The sequence below is a fragment of the Xenopus laevis genome, chromosome 9_10S (assembly GCF_017654675.1).
Source record: "Xenopus laevis strain J_2021 chromosome 9_10S, Xenopus_laevis_v10.1, whole genome shotgun sequence".
In the NCBI taxonomy this organism is placed as follows: domain Eukaryota; kingdom Metazoa; phylum Chordata; class Amphibia; order Anura; family Pipidae; genus Xenopus; species Xenopus laevis.
Genome location: NC_054388.1, coordinates 105,816,532 through 105,841,141, shown reverse-complemented (window position 1 = coordinate 105,841,141; position 24,610 = coordinate 105,816,532). Strand labels below are relative to the sequence as shown.

Genomic DNA, 24,610 nt, shown 5'->3' with positions numbered 1-24,610 from the left:
CAACTAAATCCCCCCGAATCTCCACATGTGTCTCTGCCCTTAAAATCACAAGTGTCTCACCTGCTTGAAGATAAGATCAAGGGTCAGGGGGTTGTTAAAACTGTCTCTAGGATAAAATACCTGCAATAAAAAGATAAAGGTCTGAGCTATTGTACTCCAAAGCCGAACATCATTTTGTTGATCACAACTGCAACCAGGGATAAACTTCTAAGAGTTGCGTTCTTTTATAGCTACAAATATTGTAACTGAAATAGAATATCCATGCATTTTATTTATTTTAAAGATCAACCCCTGCTCACCTCCTTCCTGATATATATCCGCCACAGAACATTAGTGTATGTGTAATACTCTTCACTATACTGGCGATGCAGTTGGGTCTGGATGTTCTCCTGCTCCTCAGACAGTTCCCGGTTAACAGTGACTGAAGAACAAAGACACCACGATATGTAAGAAGAAAACCACCAACCATTATGTCAGAAGAGCATCAATCAAATGTGTTTAATCCAAAATAGTTACCTGCTCCCAGTATCCTTCAAATAGATAAATAGCCAATATCTGCCCATGTATGGGAATGTTATGGGAGCAGTAACACCACACCATATCTACCTTTATATAACTTCATTTTTTTCTTACATAACTTAAGTTGTGGGAATCAAGCACTAACACTGCAACCCTTTTTCGGAGTCTTAATTCAATAGCCACTTTTTTAATCTTAATGGGAGGGGGTCCAAAGGCCAAACACCTTACAGAATATGCATTAGCCAGATGTAGCAACCCAACAGACAAGCGACCAGTTAGTTCTGTGAATTCCCAAAACTTTATATTTATTGGGCTGGGTAGACCATATTGGCATGCATTATCAAAGAGTGAAGATAGAGATCACCACAGTCCTCTGAAGTGAAATTCCGCCACTCACCATTCTTTTCTATGGGATTTTTAAAACATTATTTACTGTATCAATGGGTTAAAGTTCATCCTTTGATTAATACGCCTTTCAAAATCCCATAGAAATGAATGGAAAGTGGCGGAATTTCACTCTAGAGGACTGTGGTGATCTCTAACTTCACTCTTTGATAAATATACCCCAAGGGGTTATTTATCAAAATCTGAAAATATCTCATTATTTCCGGAAAGCTACTCCGACCAAATCCGCACTGATTCTTTTCCCCTTATTTATCAATAAATTTTCCCGAAAAGTTCTGGTACGGGAAAAAAAATCAATAAGATCATGAAAAAAATTGGAATACTTCAGACTTTTTCGGATTTGTCGACAAAAAACTGCAAATTTTTGATGTCCGAAAACCACAAAATCTTCAGATTATTGCATTAAACCCAGCGCAGATCAGGATATCTTCGGGACTTCTCCCATTGACTTCTACATGAACTCGACAGGTCTGAGTTGGAGTACTTTTTTCGTCGGACTTGGGATTTAATAAATTCTGAAAAATCTTAGTTTTTATCCACTAAAATTTCAATATTATAGTAAAAAAAAAAATGAACATTTTTCGATTTTTTGGCATTCGAATTTTGATAAATAACCCCCAGATGTTAAAGGAGAAGAAAAGTGTTCTTGCACTTGGGGGTGCCAAATTTTAGGCACCCCGAAGTGATTGTATTGACTTACCTGAAACCCCAGGCTGGCTCCCCTATCAGCAGAAAACTGCACCGGCCTGGGGTTATTCCAGCGAAGCAACACTGAGTCATCCTCTTCCGTTTCCTCTTTCTTTGCGTCTGGCCCGGGAAATTTGAAGAAAGAGGAAGACGGAAGAGGATCACTCCGTGGTGCTCACTGGTATGCCCCCGGCATGCCCCCGGCCCGGGGTTTCAGGTAAGTCAATACAATCACTTGGGGGGTACCTAACATTTGGCACCCATAAGTTCAAAAAGACTTTCCTTCTTCTTTAAAATCAAACAGGTCAACAGTCACGCTGTTTATGGGGTTTGAATCCGCTGTACTTTTTGTTTCACTAGAAAATCTGTGACGGAGCAATTCCACCCCAATACGGACCCTAGTTGACTTGTAAGAGGGTTTCTCGGACAACCTGACTGTTCTTTGAGCAACTGTGCCATTGACAGGTGTAGTCAAATTAAAACCAAGCCTTACATTAGGACCCTGGGACAAGTACTGCCGGGAAAACTAATCACGTTTGGCAGATATCAAGAATCTGTAAGCTCAGATATCATCACAGGTCTAAGCCATTGACTAAAGCTGGCTATGGACTCAAAGATCCGCTTGTTTGGCAACATCGCCAAACGAGCGGATCTTTCCCGATATGGAACTAACGGCATGGTCATATCGGGGGGTAATTCGAACGTTCGGCCATATGGCCGAACGATTAAATTACGATATGCCAAGGGGCTCTGATGGGTCGGTCGATTAAAAATCAAACCTTCCCGATCGATATTGTGGCCAGATATCGATCGGGAAGACCCGTCGGAAGCCCCCATACACGGGCAGATAAGCTGTCAAATTGGTCCAAACGACCGATATCGGCAGCTTTATCTGTCCGTGTATGGCCACCTTAACTCATGCTAGGATATCAATATTATATTACATCTGCTAATACTTATTTCCTTAAGTGAAATCAATAAGGAATATACAGTACATGACATGTTAAGAGCGAACAACATATACCAACCTGTAGGTGCAGTAGTTGGTCTGACATGGCTTACTGGTGGTTTGGCAACGGGTGTCTTTGTCTTGATGCTAGGAACAGGCTTTACAAAGGCCACAGTGTCTCTAGGTGCCTATATAATAAAAATACATGCCTGAACATTACTTATTTGTAACCCTGCTGGTTCATATACAATATCCAAAGTCATTCTTTTTTCATGGAAACGATTGATGGATTTTGTTACCGATGTTTGTAGTTTGTAGATTACTATAGTATGTACAATCTCTATCTGTTTTTGATTTCCTAACTTCCCTGACCAATAGAGAGAAGTCTGGTTGGTTACCTTGGGAACATAAGACATATTGGAGACTGGTGTTGGTCTTGTGAGTAGATGGGTTGGCCTCTGTCTGTTCAGCATATTTAGGGCCTCTTCATGTGGATCTATTATTCTACCGAAAAAATGTTCTGGTTGCTTTCTGTAAGAAGGTAACAAAGAGTAATCAGCCAAATCTATAAATGGATTAAATGCACACAGTTCCTGAAAAACAAAATACTCAGCATGTGTCTGATGTTGTCATTCCACTATATGGACTTACAGAATGAAAAATAAACTTATAGATTGAATTATGGTGTTTAAAAAAGGTTCTCTCTGACTAGTTACATGTTTCCTCTCCACATTGGTTGTCCATGTTTCACATCTGACCAAGCTTATCTGAAGAACATGATACATCTGTCATGGTGTCACCATGGTGTTTGTGACTGTAAGAGGGTTGTAATAAATCTTTATAGGACAGTGCTGTCCATATGGTGGGTCCATAACCCATGTTTTAGGTTCAAATTAGATTATGTATTAAAATAAGGTTTATACAGTCTTGGACAGATTGTGTGCCACGAATATCTTCCTGTACTAGAAGACCTACAGTTGGTTGAGGGTGTTCTGTACTCACCTTACAACAGGTCCTGGTTGCCTGATGGCACCAGGTTGCTTATAACGATTAAGTATGTTCTTGTTGTGGCTTGACTCTGGGTGGTGCTCAGAATTCATTGCAGAGTGTTGTATAAGGTCATCTGGGTGGTGGGGGTTGGATGGACCTGCCCATACTAACAAATGATAGAGATATAATTGTGGACCAGAATTTATTTTTATATCTCACACATGATTTGATCATCAGATTTTGGATGATGTAGTGAAGTGATGCCCAAGCAGTGGCTCGCAAACATGTTGCTCACCAACCCCTTGGCTGTTGTTCGCAGTGGCCTTAAAGCAGGTGCTTATTTTTGAATATTATTGTGTTCTGTCAAGTAGGCCTCCTGTAGGATTCAGTGCACATAGGGACTACCAAATAGCATCCCCAACCCCAATCATGCTTTTGTTGCTCCCAACTTATTTTTACATTTGAATATGGCTCACGGGAAATAAGGTTGGGGACCCCTGGTATACTGGATGAAGGATAGTTTTAAAAATACATTTTCAATTTATAATAACTGCATTTCCTTTAAAGCAGACAGTCCTCCCTAAAGCCTAGTGGCTTTCCAGTCCAGCTCCTTTAATCCTTCTTCTTTAACACCCAGGGCTGATCATTTTAGGTGAGATCTTACTGCAGTCCTAAAGTGGTGGCACACGCACCAATTCAGGGAGATTAGTCACCCAGCAACAAATCTCCTCTTCTTCTGGTGACTAATGTCCCCGAAATGCCTTCCCGCCGGCTATAATGTAAATCATCAACGGGATGGCACTCGGATTGCTTTGGCTTTCCAAAGTCGTCCACAGTTTCCTCATGAGGCAACTGTGGGCGACTTTGGAAAACGAAGCAATCCAAGTGCCATCGCGCCGGCAATTCACATTCTAGCCAGCGGAAAGGCATTTCAGGGACATCAGTCACCCGAAGAAGAGGAGATTTGTCGCTGGGCGACTAATATCCCTGAATTGGAGCGTGTGCCACCACCCTTAAGCTTCTAACTATCTGTATGGCAGACAATCAGGCATGTTTCTAATGCAGATCATTAATTATTGCTGTACACCCTTGCTGTCCTGGAAAATACATGAAAATGTATTGATGATGTGAAACAATGAATGATAATGTGATACAAAGAGGCCTGTGGAGCCCCTGTGCTGACTGAGGGTCATAAAATCCCTTGGAAGGCAACATCTACCCCATGGAATAAAATTGGATAGCCCTACTTTAGATCATTTGTAGACTCATTTTGTAAAGTGATGTATAGAGAAAAAGTTAAAGCTGCAGTTTAGGACTGATGTTATTAAGCTGTAACACCATGCAATATGAGAAGATGGTGATGGCATGAAATCTCACCAGGTCTGCGTTGGGAGCTCTCTCTGGCAGGAGATCTCTGAATCCTACTTGGAGTCCCATAAACAACTTTTCTCTGTGAACAACAGATACAGTATGAGGAAAATGAAAGACAAAACCTAAATGACTTCTAGGTGGTATTATCATTGACCTTATAAGCAGAGTAATGTCACATATTAACAAATAAATTGGACAAATGACCTGGAATGGAGCCCCAGTTCTGGGCATGGGTGCCACTGTTGGGGTTACTCGTTGTGAGTTTGAACGGACAGGCTGGGCTGTCATGCGGAGTCTGGGTCTGTTGATCATTTCAGCAGAACGATTGTTCACCATCTGTTGCTGAATAGCCATGGCCTGCATAGTCATCTGCTGAGCCTGAGGTGAAAGATATATTGATGATGTCCACATAGGGACAGAATGTGGCCATTACAAAGTTTGCTCTTCAGGGAACTTTGCAATGGCTTTGTATTATTGCCTACAGAAGGCAAGCTAATTTGTTTATATTCATTAAATAAAATCCAAACTTATGCTGCTGCTTACCAACAATATGGCTTGTTGGTTGATGTAGGCTTGCTGTTGGGCATCCAAACCTAAGGAAGGAATAATAATAATTATAATAATAATAATAATGAAGCAATAAGAAACAACAGTTCAACATTCTTGGAAATTCTTATTTTAGCTGCCTTTGTCTGTAAGAGACATTGGTTAGATTACTATAATTCTAGTCACTTGCTTCTCCATGAGCAGCTGCAGTAAAGTGAGATGATGTTCCTATCATCAGAAATGGTTGCAGAAAACACAATAAAAGTGGAATAGTCACGCCATTTGGCATGTCATCTACAGAATTGCCAGAAATCTGTTTTAAAATCTCTATAAATTTCTATAAAGCTCTCCCTTGTTGTCCCCCATGGATCCATGACTAGCACACCTAAATAGGACTTTTGGGAAGTATGTATAGCACCCCTGACCTGACACGCCATTTTAAAATAAGTCTGACTCCCAAGTGTCACTAGAAATTGTTTTCAAATTATGACAACAAAAAGCAATTAATATTTCTTCAAACAACAAATCCCTGAAAATGCTAAAATGTATATTTTGATCACAGTTCAGGTAGAAATTGAAATCATTACTAAGAGGGTGCTATGGTTTATTAATGTCCCCAAGATACAAATGAAATGAACCCTTCCCAGGGGATATATAATCCCTCCCTTGTACTTACCAGCACTGTATGGCTCATCGCCAGAAAAGTTGGAGTCTCTGGGGACCTCCCTGCCATCTCTTCCTCCCACCCCTCCACCGCCCTTCATCTTTTGGGACAAAGCAGTTAACTTCTCCAGGTCCTGCAAATGTGGAGGGAGTCAGTGACTGGGATGTGGGTGCTTTGCAGGTTTAAGCTGAATGTGATACCTGAGAGAGGATGCTGAGCTCTGAGGCCGGGATCAAGTGACAGTGGGCAAAGAACACAATGTGGCAGTGAATATTCAAAAGCAGCGGGTGTAAGCTAAACTGCTTCATACACCAGGCTCAGTCAACTGTTTAGGTATCTATACATATCATAGGGTGTCCTGTGCGATCATAATATTTACAGCCACTATTCAGTGACTTTGGGTTCTTGGCTGTGTTCATAGAATGATATCTGTTGGCCGGAATCACTCATTCAGCTATATTAGTGTAAGATGGTGCTAGAATAGCAGTGGGGATAATAGTCTCTGGGAAGGGAGTGTGACTGTGGGATAGCAGGTATAGTAGGGAGAGATGGTGCCTATAGTAACAGTGGATAATAGTCTCTGGGAAGGGAGTGTGACTGTGGGATAGCAGGTATAGTAGGGAGAGATGGTGCCTATAGTAACAGTGGATAATAGTCTCTGGGAAGGGAGTGTGACTGTGGGATAGCAGGTATAGTAGGGAGAGATGGTGTCTATAGTAACAGTGGATAATAGTCTCTGGGAAGGGAGTGTGACTGTGGGATAGCAGGTATAGTAGGGAGAGATGGTGGCCTATAGTAACAGTGGATAATAGTCTCTGGGAAGGGAGTGTGACTGTGGGATAGCAGGTATAGTAGGGAGAGATGGTGCCTATAGTAACAGTGGATAATAGTCTCTGGGAAGGGAGTGTGACTGTGGGATAGCAGGTATAGTAGGGAGAGATGGTGCCTATAGTAACAGTGGGATAATAGTCTCTGGGAAGGGAGTGTGACTGTGGGATAGCAGGTATAGTAGGAGAGATGGTGCCTATAGTAACAGTGGATAATAGTCTCTGGGAAGGGAGTGTGACTGTGGGATAGCAGGTATAGTAGGGAGAGATGGTGCCTATAGTAACAGTGGGATAATAGTCTCTGGGAAGGGAGTGTGACTGTGGGATAGCAGGTATAGTAGGGAGGATGGTGCCTATAGTAACAGTGGATAATAGTCTCTGGGAAGGGAGTGTGACTGTGGGATAGCAGGTATAGTAGGGAGAGATGGTGCCTATAGTAACAGTGGGATAATAGTCTCTGGAAGGGAGTGTGACTGTGGGATAGCAGGTATAGTAGGGAGAGATGGTGCCTATAGTAACAGTGGATAATAGTCTCTGGGAAGGGAGTGTGGACTGTGGGATAGCAGGTATAGTAGGGAGAGATGGTGCCTATAGTAACAGTGGGATAATAGTCTCTGGGAAGGGAGTGTGACTGTGGGATAGCAGGTATAGTAGGGAGAGATGGTGTCTATAGTAACAGTGGATAATAGTCTCTGGGAAGGGAGTGTGACTGTGGGATATCAGGTATAGTAGGGAGAGATGTGTCTATAGTAACAGTGGATAATAGTCTCTGGGAAGGGAGTGTGACTGTGGGATAGCAGGTATAGTAGGGAGAGATGGTGCCTATAGTAACAGTGGATAATAGTCTCTGGGAAGGGAGTGTGACTGTGGGATAGCAGGTATAGTAGGGAGAGATGGTGCCTATAGTAACAGTGGATAATAGTCTCTGGGAAGGGAGTGTGACTGTGGGATAGCAGGTATAGTAGGGAGAGATGGTGCCTATAGTAACAGTGGGATAATAGTCTCTGGGAAGGGAGTGTGACTGTGGGATAGCAGGTATAGTAGGGAGAGATGGTGCCTATAGTAACAGTGGGATAATAGTCTCTGGGAAGGGAGTGTGACTGTGGGATAGCAGGTATAGTAGGGAGAGATGGTGCCTATAGTAACAGTGGATAATAGTCTCTGGGAAGGGAGTGTGACTGTGGGATAGCAGGTATAGTAGGGAGAGATGGTGCCTATAGTAACAGTGGGATAATAGTCTCTGGGAAGGGAGTGTGACTGTGGGATAGCAGGTATAGTAGGGAGAGATGGTGTCTATAGTAACAGTGGATAATAGTCTCTGGGAAGGGAGTGTGACTGTGGGATATCAGGTATAGTAGGGAGAGATGTGTCTATAGTAACAGTGGATAATAGTCTCTGGGAAGGGAGTGTGACTGTGGGATAGCAGGTATAGTAGGGAGAGATGGTGCCTATAGTAACAGTGGATAATAGTCTCTGGGAAGGGAGTGTGACTGTGGTATAGCAGGTATAGTAGGGAGAGATGGTGTCTATAGTAACAGTGGGATAATAGTCTCTGGGAAGGGAGTGTGACTGTGGGATAGCAGGTATAGTAGGGAGAGATGGTGTCTATAGTAACAGTGGATAATAGTCTCTGGGAAGGGAGTGTGACTGTGGGATAGCAGGTATAGTAGGGAGAGATGTGCCTATAGTAACAGTGGATAATAGTCTCTGGGAAGGGAGTGTGACTGTGGGATAGCAGGTATAGTAGGGAGAGATGGTGTCTATAGTAACAGTGGGATAATAGTCTCTGGGAAGGGAGTGTGACTGTGGGATAGCAGGTATAGTAGGGAGAGATGGTGTCTATAGTAACAGTGGATAATAGTCTCTGGGAAGGGAGTGTGACTGTGGGATAGCAGGTATAGTAGGGAGAGATGGTGCCTATAGTAAGAGTAGGATAATAGTCTCTGGGAAGTGGCTGTGGGATATATAAATGTCAGATGGAAATTTGTTTAAAACAATATTTATTTCCAATATTTCGCATCACTTTGGAGTCCAGATCTACTGAGAGAAGGCAATAAGAGCAATATACAGTTCAGACAAATTGAATGACACGTAGTTCACTTACTCCATTGCCATAGGATAAAACAGGATCAAACAGACTGTCGAGGTAGTTATCCATTCCCTTCTGGGACTGAGGTTCACTCACAGAGTCGGAATCTGCTGTAGAGAAGAGAAGGTGATATTTGTCATTCTTTCTCTCTTTTGCTTTGAATTCACCTCTAATCATTCACTGCAAAACTAGAGGGTTTCTAACTCATAGGCCAAAGAGCAGTTCCCTAGTGTATGGCCACCTTTACACTGATGAGGACACACTCACACAAGCAGAGGTGCACACTCTACAGCAGACACTCACCATTGTGATAACCTTCAGAATCTTGACGTGGTACAGAAGGAGCCTTTGCTGTCGATGGTGGTGGAACAGATTCCCCAGCTTCTCCACTGTTCCCAAATACTCTAAGGAAAAAGCAAAGCTAGCATTCTATTTGCAGTTTTTTTGTTGGTTTGTCTCTAACCTTGAATTTGGCACATGCTGAGCTACTTGCCCATGGTCAGGTTATTACACCTAATTCACCTATGGCAGACATTCCCATAGCAATTATTCCTATTTTAATTAGATGTCAGTCTTTAAAACAGGTGTGGCACCATGTAAAGACCAATGAAGCTGCTGGTTGGTCTACTATATAGCTTATTGTGATTGGCTGCCTGCAAGCTTAATTGTTATTTAGCCAAATGAATAGTCGAGTGGAGCCAGGCTGCATGGTTAGATACCTACGCACTGGGGTGGCTGATGTTCTCCTGGATAGTCTCTGATGTTGTGATGAAATATGACTTCTGTTTGGGGAAATCTCTTGGCAGCTCCATATTACAAATTAAATCCAGGACATAATCTTGGCCAGCGAGCTCTGTCCATTGTCCTCCTTCTTTTAGTGACACTGACCATCCCCTGTAGCCTTCTTTCACACCCCTAAGGAGAGAGACAGAACCATCGGGCAAACACAGGAGAATTAAGAAATAGCTAATCACTTTTGATTGGTCCAAGCAGCATCTGAGCTATGAGATATCTCGCCCAAATGCCAACTCCGGCTGCTGACTGTATAGGGTCATTATATCTTCATTTTTTATTTAGTTGTCTAATGGAAATATCCAGAGCAAATATGCAAGTGGCAAATGGACAAGTCCTTGAGTTGTGTCGGGAACGAAAAAATGTCTTTTAAATGTCGTAGAAAGTGTCGTAGTAACAGCCGACAAATTCACAGAATTTCCCTAACAATTTTCCAACGTATACAACACTTTTGTAATAGGCCCACTCTCAGTACTATTATTCTTCTTCTCCTCACTCAACATCTATTCTCCTAGTCTCTTTCCTTGACATAATATAATCTATTATTCCATCTCTTTAGCCTCTTTGTTGGCATATAAATAGGGAATGTCCATGAAATGGGCCAAATGTTTAGCAGCATGAGGGCCTAATGACACCTGGGCCCACCGGGAGTTTTCCTGGTATCCCAGTGGGCTAGTCCAACATTGTTTAAGCCTGCTTCTCCCATACCCTGGCGCTGGATCATTAGCTTTTTCTGCTGAGACCAAACTACACAAGTTCCTGTACCGTGTTTCTGCCCTGTAAGTATGTTCCTGACCTTGTTCTTACTCCCTGGTTTTGACCCTTGACCTGATATTTGAATTCTTCTTGTCTGTTGCCTGCCCTGACTATCTGTCTGATTCACAATCTGTGTGAATTCTGTGGTTTTTTTCAGTTTCTGAGGCCTGAGCCTTTGGATTAAGGTTCCTATTTAGGGTTCAACATTTGGTTGCCTCCTTACCTCTCAATTTGGATTCAGACAGACAAAAACCTGATCTTGTCACTCAACCTGCTATGGTTACAATATAATCTAGGTCTCTAGATGTTCATAAAAGGCTTCCAGAAATATGTAGTAAAGCAAATATGCATGGGGGAAAAATCTAAAATGTTCTCGACATAAACAAGGGCGATTAAAAACCATGTGGAAAACATCTTACATTATACCAGTGGTGTTCAGACTTTTCAACCCCTCCTTCCCCCTTGGATTTCCAACCTTTGTTCAGGGTCCCTCTTAGTTCAATATTACAGATATAGCAAAACTTTGGTGCATCAGCCACTCAGACATAGCTCCAAAATCTACAGAGTTGGACTGGCTCATCAGGACACTGGGTAAAGTCTGGTGGGCCTTTGCCTGGTCGACCCTTTATACAAAGATGTAGCGCAACTTAATGCCCCTGACAGGCTACAAACAGCCAGACTCCCAACTTGCTTTTATTCCTGCAGTCAGGATCTGGCACCTCCAAGAATTCTCTTGTGCACCTCTATCTCAGGAACCATTTCTGACGAGGCCACTGGCTGAGCCTGAGGACCCTTCAGCAAGGCCGGATTTACATAGCAGGTGCCCCTAGGCGCACTGTCGTTCATCACCCCACCCCCTCCCTTTTATTTAATTACATTTTTATTATCAGGACCGGAGCAATGGGGATTGGCTCACATGAAATGTAAAAATTATCATATGTCCTGCGCATCACCACTGTTTATGAACCAATGTGGGTGTGGTTGAGCAGCATGCCGCCCCCTAAAATCCTGCCGCCCTAGGCCCGGGCCTTGGTGGCCTCTCCAGAAATCCGGGCCTGCCCTTCAGGTCAGGACTCTGATGCCTGAGTCCAACACTGAATATCTAGGTAGGACATTAAGTAAGTGTTTGCCCCAGTTCTCATATCCATTTCTGTGAATTTGTCTTTTAAACAGAACAGTTTCCAGATTTTGTATTTCAAATTACATTTTTTCTGAATTTGTCTTTAGCTCTTCCTAAACCCGTCAGTCAGCTCTCAATATGATGCTAATCCCCATCAATATGCTAATGAGCCCCCCAAACTACACCTAAGGGTCAGGGCACACGCTCAGATTTGGGGAGATTAGTTGCCCGGCGACTAATCTCCCCAAACTGCCTTCCCGCCGGCAAGAATGTAAATCGCTGGCGGGATGGCACTCGGAGCGCTTCATTTTCCCAAGTCGCCCAAAGTTTCCTCATGAGGCTACTTCGGGTGACTTCGGAAGACGGAGAAGAGGAGACTTGACGCTGGGCAACTTATCTCCCTGAATCTGAGCGTGTGCCCTGACCCTAAAAGTAGGGTGAATGGAGATTGGGTGAAACAATGCAGAGCTCGCTCAGGTGGAAATGTTACAATGAGCTTAACTCTGTCAGGGAAAAATGTCGTTATTTTTTTCCCTCAGTTTTTGTCTTTTTTACAGTGTCTGTAAACTGTTCTTTCTTTCACCAGAATATGAAAAGTGGCGGCTGAGTTGGTATTTTGGCGGAATTCAGTTTGTGAATACGGAAATTGCATTTACACCAGTTTTAAGACCACTTTTACATCAAAAAATATATTTCATCCACTTTTGTGAATTCCCTCCATAGTGTCGTCTGGTCGGAGAGCACAAATCATCGTTAATGTTCTCAATAACCCCCTCCACATTTAAATAACTGCATTATAAAAACAAGACAAATAGTAGTTTCTGGGTGTGTAGCTGCTGTTGAATTAAAAACACACAGGCTGCTGCAAATGATTTCAAGTCTATTCTTAGTCCTTCGATTTTTTTCCTTCAACTAAATATCAAACATGACCCCTGTCCCAAAGCAAACGTGAGCAGGATACGCCCAGTCCTCACCTACCTGTGCCGGAGTACGTCACCTGCTATCTCCTCTCCATCAGTCCAAGAATGAATAGGACAAGAGATTTTCTCACCTTAAATAGTATAAGAAGTGAATTATATGTGTAACGATATATAAATGTATTGTAGACATTGCATTTGGTGAAAGGTATACTATTATCCCAAAATACAGGTAATATATTAAATGAGGGTGTAAAGAAATGGCTTACTATATTATAATATTGTTATATGTTTGAGCATAATTTCCTAGTCTCTTACATCCTCACCCCACACTAACGTACCGTCAAAGAAATGGACGTCCATTGCCATATTTGCTCTCTCCCTGCTGGCCGTCCACTCTAATTGGCTTGGAGGGAAATTCCTGGATGTTTCGGAACCTTGCTGGGACTTTTGTATTGCCTGGATGAGTTTATGCTGGCAGACAGGTTTATATCCGTCGTGTGCATAATCAGAAACATACCTGAAACACCAACAGTGAAGGTATTTGGACACTTGCGACTGCCATGTTTTTATACACATGTAATATGAGTTTAACCATAAAGCATATTAGGGTAAAGGAATTGAGGGTGAAGTTAGGGGCATCTTTGTTGGCTGGAGAGAAATGTAATAAATGATGTAAAGTGTTCTCCAGTAATGAAACTTTATCTGTGTGTGCTGTTTAGAAACAAAGATCTAAAAGGTTGCGGGAAGTTGTGGGAAGACTGTTATTATACACCTGTTATTACATCCCTGCCATAGTATTACGTTGGCAATACACAGGCAGATTTAATCTGCCGATATGGGCCCTTTAGACCGATTCGGCAGTTTATTTGTCCCTGAAATTGCCCCTAAGAGTTTGCTCACGTATCGATGCAGAGTAAGCTCAGCAGAGCTCATGGGTGACATCTTCTGGATCTTTTGAGTCCTCTTCCCTTTGGCAATTTCCAGTTGCTACGAATCGGAAGACTGCTCCAACTGCGCATGCACCAATACGGCACTCACTTACAGAACAAGACCGGAGATCCTGAAGATGGCGCCCATGAGCTCTGCTGCGCTTACTCTGCACCAATGCTTGAGCAAACTATTGGGGGAAATTTCGGGGGTAACTAACTATGTGGAGGGGACGCAGTGAGGGGGGACTACCTAGGGTAGTAGGGGGTTAGTTCTCCTTTAAAGCCCAATATCGTCCACTTTAGGTGGGCATCTCTGGGAAAGATCTTCTCGTTTGGTGATCTTGCCACATGAGTAGATTTTTCCTTGCCAAACAAGCGGATCTTATAGTGAATGGCCACCTTTAGATTGTGATGTGTCATCTTCTGTCATACTAGTAGACATTTTGATTAACGTGTGTCACCTGGTAGGCATGTTACAAGCCTAACAATGGATCCAAAGCCATAAAATACAATATCACAGTCATTAATGTGAGAGATGTCTGTGTGCTCACTTGAGAAGATACTTGTCCAGATTGGGCGATGGAGCGAAGGTGCTTAGACAGCAGGCCAGCAGGTACCAGCCTCGTTCTTCATTGTTTGGGTTGCTGTTTCTCCACACTTGATTGGCTACCTGAGCAAGGATCTCATCCCTCAACCCAATATTAGAGAGGCCTTTCTGGACAATGTAATTGCCGAACAAAATCTCCTGGGTTCCTCCGAGATAGGGATCACCCATGAACCGTAATATCTGGAATGTAACAATGGGGTATAGTAAAAAACCAAGAAACCTATATACTGTATATCCAGCTAAAGATAGCACCTACTCATCTCACCATGTGCTATGAGCCTAAGTAGTGGTCTCCTTGTGTGATATACGTGAAGTAGGGATGCACCTAATTCAGGATTTGATTCGACCAAATCTGAGCCATCTTCAGTAGGATTAATTTCAGCCAAATCCAAGAGCCTGGCCAAACCAAATTTAGAACCCTACTAGAATGCAAAAAAATCATTGTGTGCACCACTGCAATTTGTACCCATGCCTCAACAGTTTTCTGCCCAATGTGAGGGTTCAGATATGGTTTGGGATTTGGCCGGAGCTCATTATGTGAGAAGGGTTTGGGATTTCACAGAATCCCACAACAAAGGTTTAGGTGCATCCCTAACCTAAAGTTTGCAATTGTAAATGCACCAGAGAAACAGTTATGCCATTGACCTGACCTAATGAGACATGTGACTCTAGCTCTAAACAATTTAAAGGAGAACTAAAGCTTAACTAAAGAAGTAGCTAGAAATATTGTACATTATGTTTTGGGCTTCTGTACCAGCCCAAGGCAACCACAGCCCTTTAGCAGTAAAGATCTGTGTCTCCAAAGATGCCCCAGTAGCTCCCCATCTTCTTTTCTGCGGATTCACTGCACATGCTCTGTGCTGCTGTTACTTACTGAGCTTAGGGACCCACTCACAATATACAGTACACATAGAATAGAAATGTCACAATATAAGGCTGATTAGTAATTAATACAGATAATTACTACATGGCAGCACAGAAACCAGTGCAATTAGCATCAGAATTTAATAATCAGCAAACCTGTAGCATCAGCTTATATTACAGCCAGGGAAGCTCATTTTCTGCTGGATAATTAGTGACGAGCCCTAAGCTTAGCTTCTCAACAGCCAATCAGAGCCCACTGAGCATGTGAGTGTCACAGACACTTTCCAAGATGGTGACCCCCTGTGACAAGTTTGAAGTCCTGGATCATTGCTGCTATTGACAAGCTGAAACTTTAGGCTGTTGCAGTAAGTTCATCATATAAAATATGCCATTTTTGGCCATATTCATTTTTAGGGTTTAGTTCTCCTTTAAAAGCCAGTGGAACCTGTAAGTGATTTAGTTGCACTCTCCCTCCTATTGAAAGAATGGGAAGATGAACCCTTTATAATGAGCTTCTCCTGCACTTCTTCTTTTACAGGCGGCATAAACAAGGAGCATACGACTGCAAAGGAAAAATCTCAAGACCCCCATACCAATTTAAATGAAGAGATAGCATGCTGCCGCAGATCATCCTCCACAGGAAGCAGCGAGGACCCATGAGGCACGGTAAGCATCCCAAATAATGGCTCCTGCAAGATGAAAGACAACCATGACTTGTTTTCAACTCCTAAATCCTGTAGCAAGGTACATAATGGCAATAAACAAGTGAGTTACAGTTATACACAGACAGGAAGGTATATAGGCCAGGCTTATTATTCATTAGACAAAGAAAATGTAAAAAATGAATGTTAAAAAGAAGGGTTTGTGTACGCTGTGTGCTCCCTGTGGCTCACAGGGTAATTGTCACATGACTCCCTGAGATTTTATTATAATAAAAAAAAGTACCCCCTGCTGTAAAATATAAGGATTTTTATAAGTGACTTCTGACATCCTTCCATTCTGCAATATGGGGGTACATAATTCCCTATATAAATATTAGTTGTTGGCATTACTATTGCATACTTCATTTGACTGTAAAATACAAATTTAAATACCCCCCCCATACCCTTACCTTAAAGAAAACCCGCACATATTTAAACATAAGGTAGTTGTTGATGTCCAGGGGCAGTGTTAGTTGGGTGTCAGCTTCTACCCGGGGGCTTTGAATGGGCAGGACAAAATCCAACGTGAGGTTTTTCGTAGCTGCAAGTGGAGGAGGTCAGACCAAGGGAACGCAAAGGAAAATCGTAGTTATTATTAACATTATATTAACAAGATATTAACACTGTAGGCCACTGACAAGTCGTACCCGTTTTATCACTTTATCAAATGAATTCACAGGTGCTGGGGTGAAAATTACTCAAAAAAGTAATTGTTACATTTAAAGAAGAACTCACAGTAAGTTCCCAGTAGGAATTCCAGTCTCTTATATTTTGGGAAGTCTCTGAAGCTCCCCGTCTTCTCTGTGCTGCTGTCACTTATCTTAACTGAGGGACCCACTTACAATATACAGTGTATATATATATATATATATATATATATATATATAATATAACCTTTACAATACAAGGCTGATTAGTAATTAATTCACAGTCACATGGCATGGCAGCACAGAAACCAGTGCCTTCTGCATTGATCAATAATAAGCCTTGTAACGTCAGCTTTTATGACCTCACTTTCTGCAAATTTTTTGAGGATTACTCACGACCCCTAAGCTTAGATCCTCAGCAGCAGCAGCCCAGAACGTACTGAGCATGTGCAGTGCCACTGACACACAAAAGATGGCCTAAAAATATCCCACATGGGAAGCTGCTGGGGACAACTTTGAAGGCCTGGATCATTACAGTTATCTTAAAAAAAACATTTTTTTAATTGCTGCATTACAAAATTACTCTGACAAGACTGAACTTCAAGCAGTGTGATATATACGGCCATGTCTACCCTACAGGCAGCCGTGCATAGGGTGCCAGCCCTAGGTCTGGTGCTGCTCCCAATTACAGCCCCACTGATATATAAGTCCTGTGGGTGCCTTGCTTTACATGATATGTTATATATATATATATATATATATATATATATATATATATATATATATATATGTATATATATATATATATATATATATATATTATATATATATATATATAACATATCATGTAAAGCAAGGCACCCACAGGACTTAAAATAAGTTGAAAAAGAGATATCGTTTATTTATTATTCCAATGTTTCAGTCTTCCTTGTGACCTTTGTCAAGGTTGACAAAGGTCTCAAGGAAGACTGAAATGTTGGAATAATAAACAAGCCTGTTTATAGGGAGAAATACTGATGTTATATAGAGGCTAATGAGCCTGATGGATACAGAATATTGCCCAAAAGAGTGTAACTTAATGGCTATGGCATATGGGTATTTTATCGGCTGATGAACCATAGCCCTTTTCTTACAATCATTATCACTTTTTGCCAGTGTATCCATCAGGCTCATCGACCTCCATTCAGCATAGTAATGTCTCAACTTGGCACATGCAGAAGCAGCCCTTCCCCAGAGTGCTTTCCAATAAATAAGGAGACATCTGCTTGTTATATAGGAGTACGGACTGTTTACCTGTTGTGGAACGCAATAGCCCTGCCAGTTCTGCCGGGAGTTCCAGGTGGGTCACATTCACCACTTCTCTCTTGGTGAGCTCCTAATTGGAAATAAAGAATAGTTTTTCACCTTAAAGTTAATGGCCCAAAAAGACAGCAGCAAAGCTAAAGGAGAACTAAACCCTAAAAATGAACATGGCTAAAAATGGCATATTTTATATAGTGAATTTATTGCAGGAGGCTAAAGTTTGAGCTTGTCAATAGCAGCAATGATCCAGGACTTCAAACTTGTCACAGGGGGTCACCATCTTGGAAAGTGTCTGTGACACTCACATGCTCAGTGGGCTCTGATTGGCTGTTGAGAAGCTAAGCTTAGGGCTCGTCACTAATTATCCAGCAGAAAATGAGCTTCCCTGGCTGTAATATAAGCTGATGCTACAGGTTTGCTGATTATTAAATTCTGATGCTAATTGCACTGGTTTCTGTGCTGCCATGTAGTAATTATGTGTATTAATGACTAATCAGCCTTATATTGTGACATTTCTATTCTATGTGTACTGTATATTGTGAGTGGCTCCCTAAGCTCAGTAAGTGACAGCAGCACAGAGCATGTGCAGTGAATCAACAGAAAAGAAGATGGGGAGCTACTGGGGCATCTTTGGAGACACAGATCTTTACTGCTAAAGGGCTGTGGTTGCCTTGGGTTGGTACAGAAGCCCAAAACATAATTTACACCATTTCTAGCTACTTCTTTAGTTAAGCTTTAGTTCTCCTTTAAACAGCCCAACTGGCTTGCAGGGCTATTGCATGAGCTATAATCTAAGAAAATACATCCCTAGCATGCAGTTATGATGCGCTGGAAACATTAGGATGCTCTGAGTGCTGAGTTATTAAATAGCCCAAAACCACAGCACTAAAGTGCCTTAAGGCCTCCTACTGACTTGCACAGCAATCACCCTCAAGCTCTTGTGCTTCCAAACGTCTGATCATCAACACACCCACAGCAGCTGTCTGTACATGACCGATCATCTGGCACCTCTACAGCTCCAATGACCAATACTGGTACTTTTAAGCTTTGTTGAAGGGGAAACATAGGTAGTAATTCCTGACACTTTTTCCTTATGTGGCGGTCCTCCCCAAAACAAGCTTTTGGTAATTTAGTCTTTTAATAGCAACTGGATGGTGTTCTTCTTGATGCTAAGAGAAATTTGGTGGGTCACTTCCGCTAAGGTAAGCAACGTGGCAACTCCAATGCATATGTATAATTGTGATTAAAGGACAATTAAACCCTAAAAAACAAATATGACAAATAATACCATGCTGCATTAAATACATTTAAAGCAAGGGTTTCACCCTGTCAGCATTGCCTGTGTGCCAGTGAACTTCTTGCATGTTTTGTATATTGAACATAATGCAACAGCCTAAAGGTTCGGCATCTCCATAGCAGTTAAATAAAGCTTTAATTCTCATCACAGAAGAGAATGGAATGTTCTTAAAGGGATTCTGTCATGATTTTTATGGTGTCGTTTTTATTTCTTATTTACACTGCAAATAATTCACTCTACAATATAAAATTTCATTCCTGAACCAACAAGGGGTATATTTATCAAAGAGTGAAGTTCCGCCACTAGAGTGAAATTCCGCCACTCTCCATTCATTTCTATGGGATTTTTATAGGCGTATTTATCAAAGGGTGAACTTTCACTTCACCCATTGATAAATACACCTTTCAAAATCCCATAGAAATGATTTGAGAGCTGCGGAATTTCACTCTAGTGGCGGAACTTCACTCTTTGATAAATTTACCCCCAAGTGTTTTTTTTTAGTTGTAATATTGGTGTGTAGGGGCATCTCAGGTCATTTTGCCTGGTCATGTAATTTCAGAAAGAGCCAACACTTTAGGAAGGAACTGCTTTCTGGCAGGCTGTTATTTCTCCTACTCAATGTAACTGAATGTGTCTCAGTGAGACCTGGATTTTACTATTGTATGTTGTTCTTAGATCTACCAGGCAGCTGTTATCTTGTGTTAGGGAGCTGCTATCTGGTTACCTTCCCATTGTTCTGTTGTTAGGCTGCTGGGGGGGGGGAGTTGAGATCACCCCAACTTGCAGTAAAGAGTGACTGAAATTTGTCAGAGCAAAAGTCACATGACTAGGGGCTCATGGGAAACTGACAATATGTCTAGCCCCATGTCAGATTTCATCATTAAATTTAAAAAATAATCAGTTTGCTCTTTTGAAAAACTGATCTCAATGCAGAATTCTGCTGGAGCAGCACTATTAACTGATGCATTTTGAAAAAAAACATGTTTTTTGCATGACAGTATCCCTTTAACATGCTGTTAGCTCTGTGCTGCCATGTGAGGTACTGACCCGCTCAGCCTTCTTGTGTTCTTCTTCTTCTATCCTGCGAGCCTCTGCCTTCATCTGGGAATAAGGGAGGAAAAGAGAAAAGAGTCAATGGGGTATCAATGGATGGAGCATGGTGGCCCAGAGAGGTCAAGTCTCACCTTTGGTGAGGGAAAACAAATACAGGCCATAAATAAGTCAAAGTCATTCACATTAGTTAAAGGGGTTGTTCACTTTTAAATTAACTTTTAGTATGATGTAGAGAGTAGGGATGGGTGAATTTTTTCGCCTTGTTTCACTGTTGAAATGACGCCCATAGACTTGTATGCGTGCGAGAAAAAAAAAAGCTGTGCGTCAAAATTTTTTTGACACCCATAGACTTTAATGGGCGTCGGCGACATTTTGGCGCCGACAAATTTTTGGCAAAGCGAAACGGGTCAAATTCGCCCATCCCTAGTAGAGAGTGATATTCTGGGAAAATTTACAATTGTGTTTCATTATTTATTATTTGTGGTTTTTGAGTTATTTAGCCTTTTATTCAGCAGCTCTCCAGTTTGCAATTTCAGTAATCTGGTTGCTAGGGTCCAAATTCCTAGCAACCATGCATTGATTTGAATAAGAGACTGGAATATGAATAGCAGAGGGCCTGAATAGAAAGATGAGGAATAAAAAATAGTAATAAATATAAATTTGTAGCCTTACAGAGCATTTGTTTTTTAGATGGAGGTCAGTGACCCCCGTTTGAAAGCTGGAAAGAGTCAAAAGACGATGGCAAATAATGCAAAAACTATAAAAAGAAAAAATGAAGGCCAACTGAAAAGTTGCTTACAATTAGGCATTCTATAACATACTAAAAGTTAATTTATAGGTGAACCGCTCCTTTAATAAAATTCCCTGCTTTATAGTCAAACCTCTAATATTATTCAAGAACTAAATGCAGAGTTTATTTCCTCAGGCTTAAGCTGGCCATACACTATACATCACCAAACGAGCGAATCTTTCCCCGATATGCCCACCAACGCAGGGCCATATTCTGAACGTTCGGCCCCGGGGCCAAACGATCTGATTACAACGAGGAGCAATGGGCTCCGACAGGTCGATCACCTGCAAAATGAAACATTCCTGATCGATATTGTGGCCATCGGAAGCCCCCATACTCGGGCAAATAATTGGTCTAAAGGACCAATATCGGCAGCTTTAATCTACCCGTCTATGGCCACCGTTACCCAATAAGCTCAGCCCCCACCAGGTGCCAACGTTTAATGCAAATTGTCCCACATATGGCCATAAATACCTGTGGAGGAGGAGGGGCAAAGCTCACCTTTACCTTCATGCTGCCCAGTAATCCCTAAGCAAGATGTGCCTGTCCTTCTCACAGCACAGTAAGTAGTGGCTCAACTCTGGCCACTGCAATATAATGTCTGTCCCTTGTGCTGGTTGAAACAGGTACAACAATTCAGCAATTTCTGTTTGTCAGTCAATGAGTGGGATACTGACCCTCAGGAACTTCCTCCGATTCACATAAATACGGACCACTGCCCTGAACATCGTCATTATCTTCCTCCAGTTGTAAAATTTCCTCCTGAAAAAGAGAGACGCAAAGATGAAGAGGGTGGGCGTGTCCTAGTGGCTAATATGATTGTTATCCCATGTACCTCTGTATCCGCAATTTATTGGCCAAACTATAGGAGAGGAGCTTACAGTGGGACATGATGGAATTTAGCACTTGCCCAATACCATTGCTCAGTGTTCGTTTTTCTTGGAAAGTATTATGCAATGTACCTGCTTTATCACCCTGAGTCTTAAAAGAGAACTAAAGCCTAACTAAAGAAGTAGCTAGAAATGTTGTACATGATGTTTTGTGCTTCTGTACCAGCCCAAGGCAACCACAGCCCTTTAGCAGTAAAGATCTGTGTCTCCAAAGATGCCCCAGTAGCTCCCCATCTTCTTTTCTGCTGATTCACTGCACATGCTCTGTGCTGCTGTCACTTACTGAGCTTAGGGACCCACTCACAATATACAGTACACATAGAATAGAAATGTCACAATATAAGGCTGATTAGTAATTAATACAGATAATTACTACATGGCAGCACAGAAACCAGTGCAATTAGCATCAGAATTTAATAATCAGCAAACCTGTAGCATCAGCTTATATTACAGGGGAAGCTCATTTTCTGCTGGATAATTAGTGACGAGCCCTAAGCTTAGCTTCTCAACAGCCAATCAGAGCCCACTGAGCATGTGAGTGTCACAGACACTTTCCAAGATGGTGACCCCCTGTGACAAGTTTGAAGTCCTGGATCATTGCTGTTATTGACAAGCTCAAACTTTAGCCTCGTGCAATAAGTTCAGTAAATAAAACATGGCAGTTTTAGCCCTATTAAGTTTTAGGGTTTAGTTCTCCTTTAAAGGTGTTGTTCACCTTTGCGGTAACATTTAGTATGATATAGAGAGGGATATTCTGAGACAATTTGCAATTGGTTTACATTTTTTATTAATGGTTTTTGAGTTATTTAGGTTTTTATTCAGCAGCTCTCCAGTTTGCAGTTTGAGCAATCTGGTTTCTAGGGTCCAAATCACCCTAGCAACCATGCATTAATGTGAATAAGAGACTGGAATATGAATAGGAGAGGCCTGAATAGAAAATGAGCAAGAAAAAGTAGCAATGACAATAAATGTGTAGCCTTACAGAGCATTTGCTTTTTAGGTGGGGTCAGTGACCCCCATTTGAAAGCTGGAAAGAGTCAGAAGAAGGGAAATTATTAAAAAAAATGAAGGCCAATTGAAAAGTTGCTTAGACTTAGCCATTAGAGCAGGTTAAATTAATAGCGAATTAAAAGAGACACATTTTGTGCTATCCTGAGCACTTACCAATCAATCTTTTAAATTGTATCCCGGTGCAAAACCCGCAGGACACGTGGATTGGTCGGGTTCAGACCAACACAAGCACATGGGATTTGGGCGGCAGGCAGATCCTGGCCGAGCTCTTCTTGCCCCCTTCACCTGTTTGATTTTGACCCGGGCAGCCCTTCAAAAAACTGTCTGAGTTTTCCAAATTAGGAAAACCGGGCAGGATTCCCTATGATTGGCCAATCTCCAATCGCCCGTCACTGCCCCGCCCCCTGCCTGGATTCAACAGGGCTAAAAGGTGGCTAGCCTACGCCCTTCCAACACGGGACGAAAGTGTGAGCCCGTTCCAGCAGCGTCTAAGGGCTCAGTCGCATCCCTCCCAACATTTTAAAAATAGAAATGGGACAAAAAGATTTGCCGCATGGAGCGATTCGAACTGTTTTTGACCACGCAAATTGCCATGTACATTTTACAATATTTGACAGGTTATGAAAGTTTGAACACATTTCTGTGGTTTTTATGTGTTATTACAGTTTTGCTAATGAAGTTGAATTGCCCTTTAAACTGCAAGTCACCGTTTCCCCAAGAGACCTGCTTATCTTACAGGTTACAATTGTTTCTTTGCTTATCTTAAATTGTTACAATTGTTTCTTTGCTTGTCTAAAATTGTTACAGATGCATCTAAGTGCACCTCTCTCAATTACATTTTAGAAACTTTGTATCTTTTTCTGGCTGTTCAGTGCAGGAGAGCAAAGAGAAAGTCGGGACATCTCAGTAACAATCTGGGACTGCGGGTTGAGCTGTCAAAATTAGGACTGTCCCAAAAAAATGGGACAGTTGGGAGGTATGCAGTTGGGTGCAGAACGGCAGGTAAGGGTCAATTTGCACTACTGTACTTATTTTGGGGAACACAGCAGCATTACCTGGCCAGATAACCCCGTGCAAGGGCCTGTAGCTGGATGATCCTGTATCTCAGGATGTAGAAGCGTTTTCGGGTCAGGTAACCACGACTGTAGCGCTGTAGAGTCACCGCAAATTTGTTCATGAACTGATCCCGTTGGCTTTCCAGCAGCTGATACACCTTCTCCTTCATGAACAGCTCCATAGGAGACAATAAGCAGAGTTACTCTACACTCTACTCAACTCTAGTAGGGTTTCACTATTAACCCTGTCTGATTATCAGACACATAGGGGGCACATTTACTTAGAAACTTCGAATTTCAAAGTATTTTTTTGGCTACTTCGACCATCGAAATTGGCTACTTCGACTACGACTTCGAATTTAACGATTTGTTTCGACTATTCGATCATCGATAGTCGAAGTACTGTCTCTTTAAAAAAAACTTCGACCACCTACTTCGCCATTGTGATTTTTTCCATGATTCAAATTTTTTTTTGTTGCACCCAAACTCACACATTACAGTTACATTTTTGAAAACTCGAATGTCTGGTAATTATCAAGAAAAAAAAAAACTTGAAAATTCAAATGTAAAAATTGTCCATCTAAAATCTGGCGAGGTCATGTAGAAGTCAACGGGAGTAGTTCAAGGCCAAGCTCAAGTATTTTGGTTGATTTGAGGGCTTTTATTAGAAAACTTGATCAATTCCAGTTTTCGGGTCATAAATTCGATCGATTCAAGTTTTTTTCGAGACATGAACTTGATCATTAGAGTATTTGACGTTCGGATTTTTTTCATAAATACCCAAACATTCAAAATTCGAGTTCATCCAAGGTCGGAAAACCCTAACACT

At 41.8% G+C, this 24,610-nt stretch overlaps 1 protein-coding gene across 1 annotated transcript in view; it reads right to left on the bottom strand.

Annotated features, from left to right (window-relative positions):
* Window positions 1-24,610, bottom strand: part of LOC108703232 (unconventional myosin-XV-like) — a 105,083-nt gene that overhangs the window by 33,659 nt on the left and 46,814 nt on the right. Inside the window, exons 22-42 of the mRNA XM_041578109.1 lie at window positions 23,782-23,957; window positions 21,503-21,587; window positions 20,030-20,083; window positions 17,677-17,758; window positions 16,147-16,277; window positions 15,629-15,724; window positions 14,116-14,351; window positions 12,974-13,152; window positions 12,694-12,766; window positions 9,771-9,962; window positions 9,351-9,451; window positions 9,063-9,154; window positions 6,144-6,264; window positions 5,465-5,514; window positions 5,126-5,299; window positions 4,928-5,000; window positions 3,563-3,716; window positions 2,959-3,091; window positions 2,640-2,748; window positions 300-421; window positions 61-120 (exon numbers count right to left, since the gene is read on the bottom strand). Coding sequence (XP_041434043.1) covers window positions 61-120; window positions 300-421; window positions 2,640-2,748; window positions 2,959-3,091; window positions 3,563-3,716; window positions 4,928-5,000; window positions 5,126-5,299; window positions 5,465-5,514; window positions 6,144-6,264; window positions 9,063-9,154; window positions 9,351-9,451; window positions 9,771-9,962; window positions 12,694-12,766; window positions 12,974-13,152; window positions 14,116-14,351; window positions 15,629-15,724; window positions 16,147-16,277; window positions 17,677-17,758; window positions 20,030-20,083; window positions 21,503-21,587; window positions 23,782-23,957 — 2,493 coding nt within the window. The remainder of the gene's footprint in view (window positions 1-60; window positions 121-299; window positions 422-2,639; window positions 2,749-2,958; window positions 3,092-3,562; window positions 3,717-4,927; window positions 5,001-5,125; window positions 5,300-5,464; window positions 5,515-6,143; window positions 6,265-9,062; window positions 9,155-9,350; window positions 9,452-9,770; window positions 9,963-12,693; window positions 12,767-12,973; window positions 13,153-14,115; window positions 14,352-15,628; window positions 15,725-16,146; window positions 16,278-17,676; window positions 17,759-20,029; window positions 20,084-21,502; window positions 21,588-23,781; window positions 23,958-24,610) is intronic.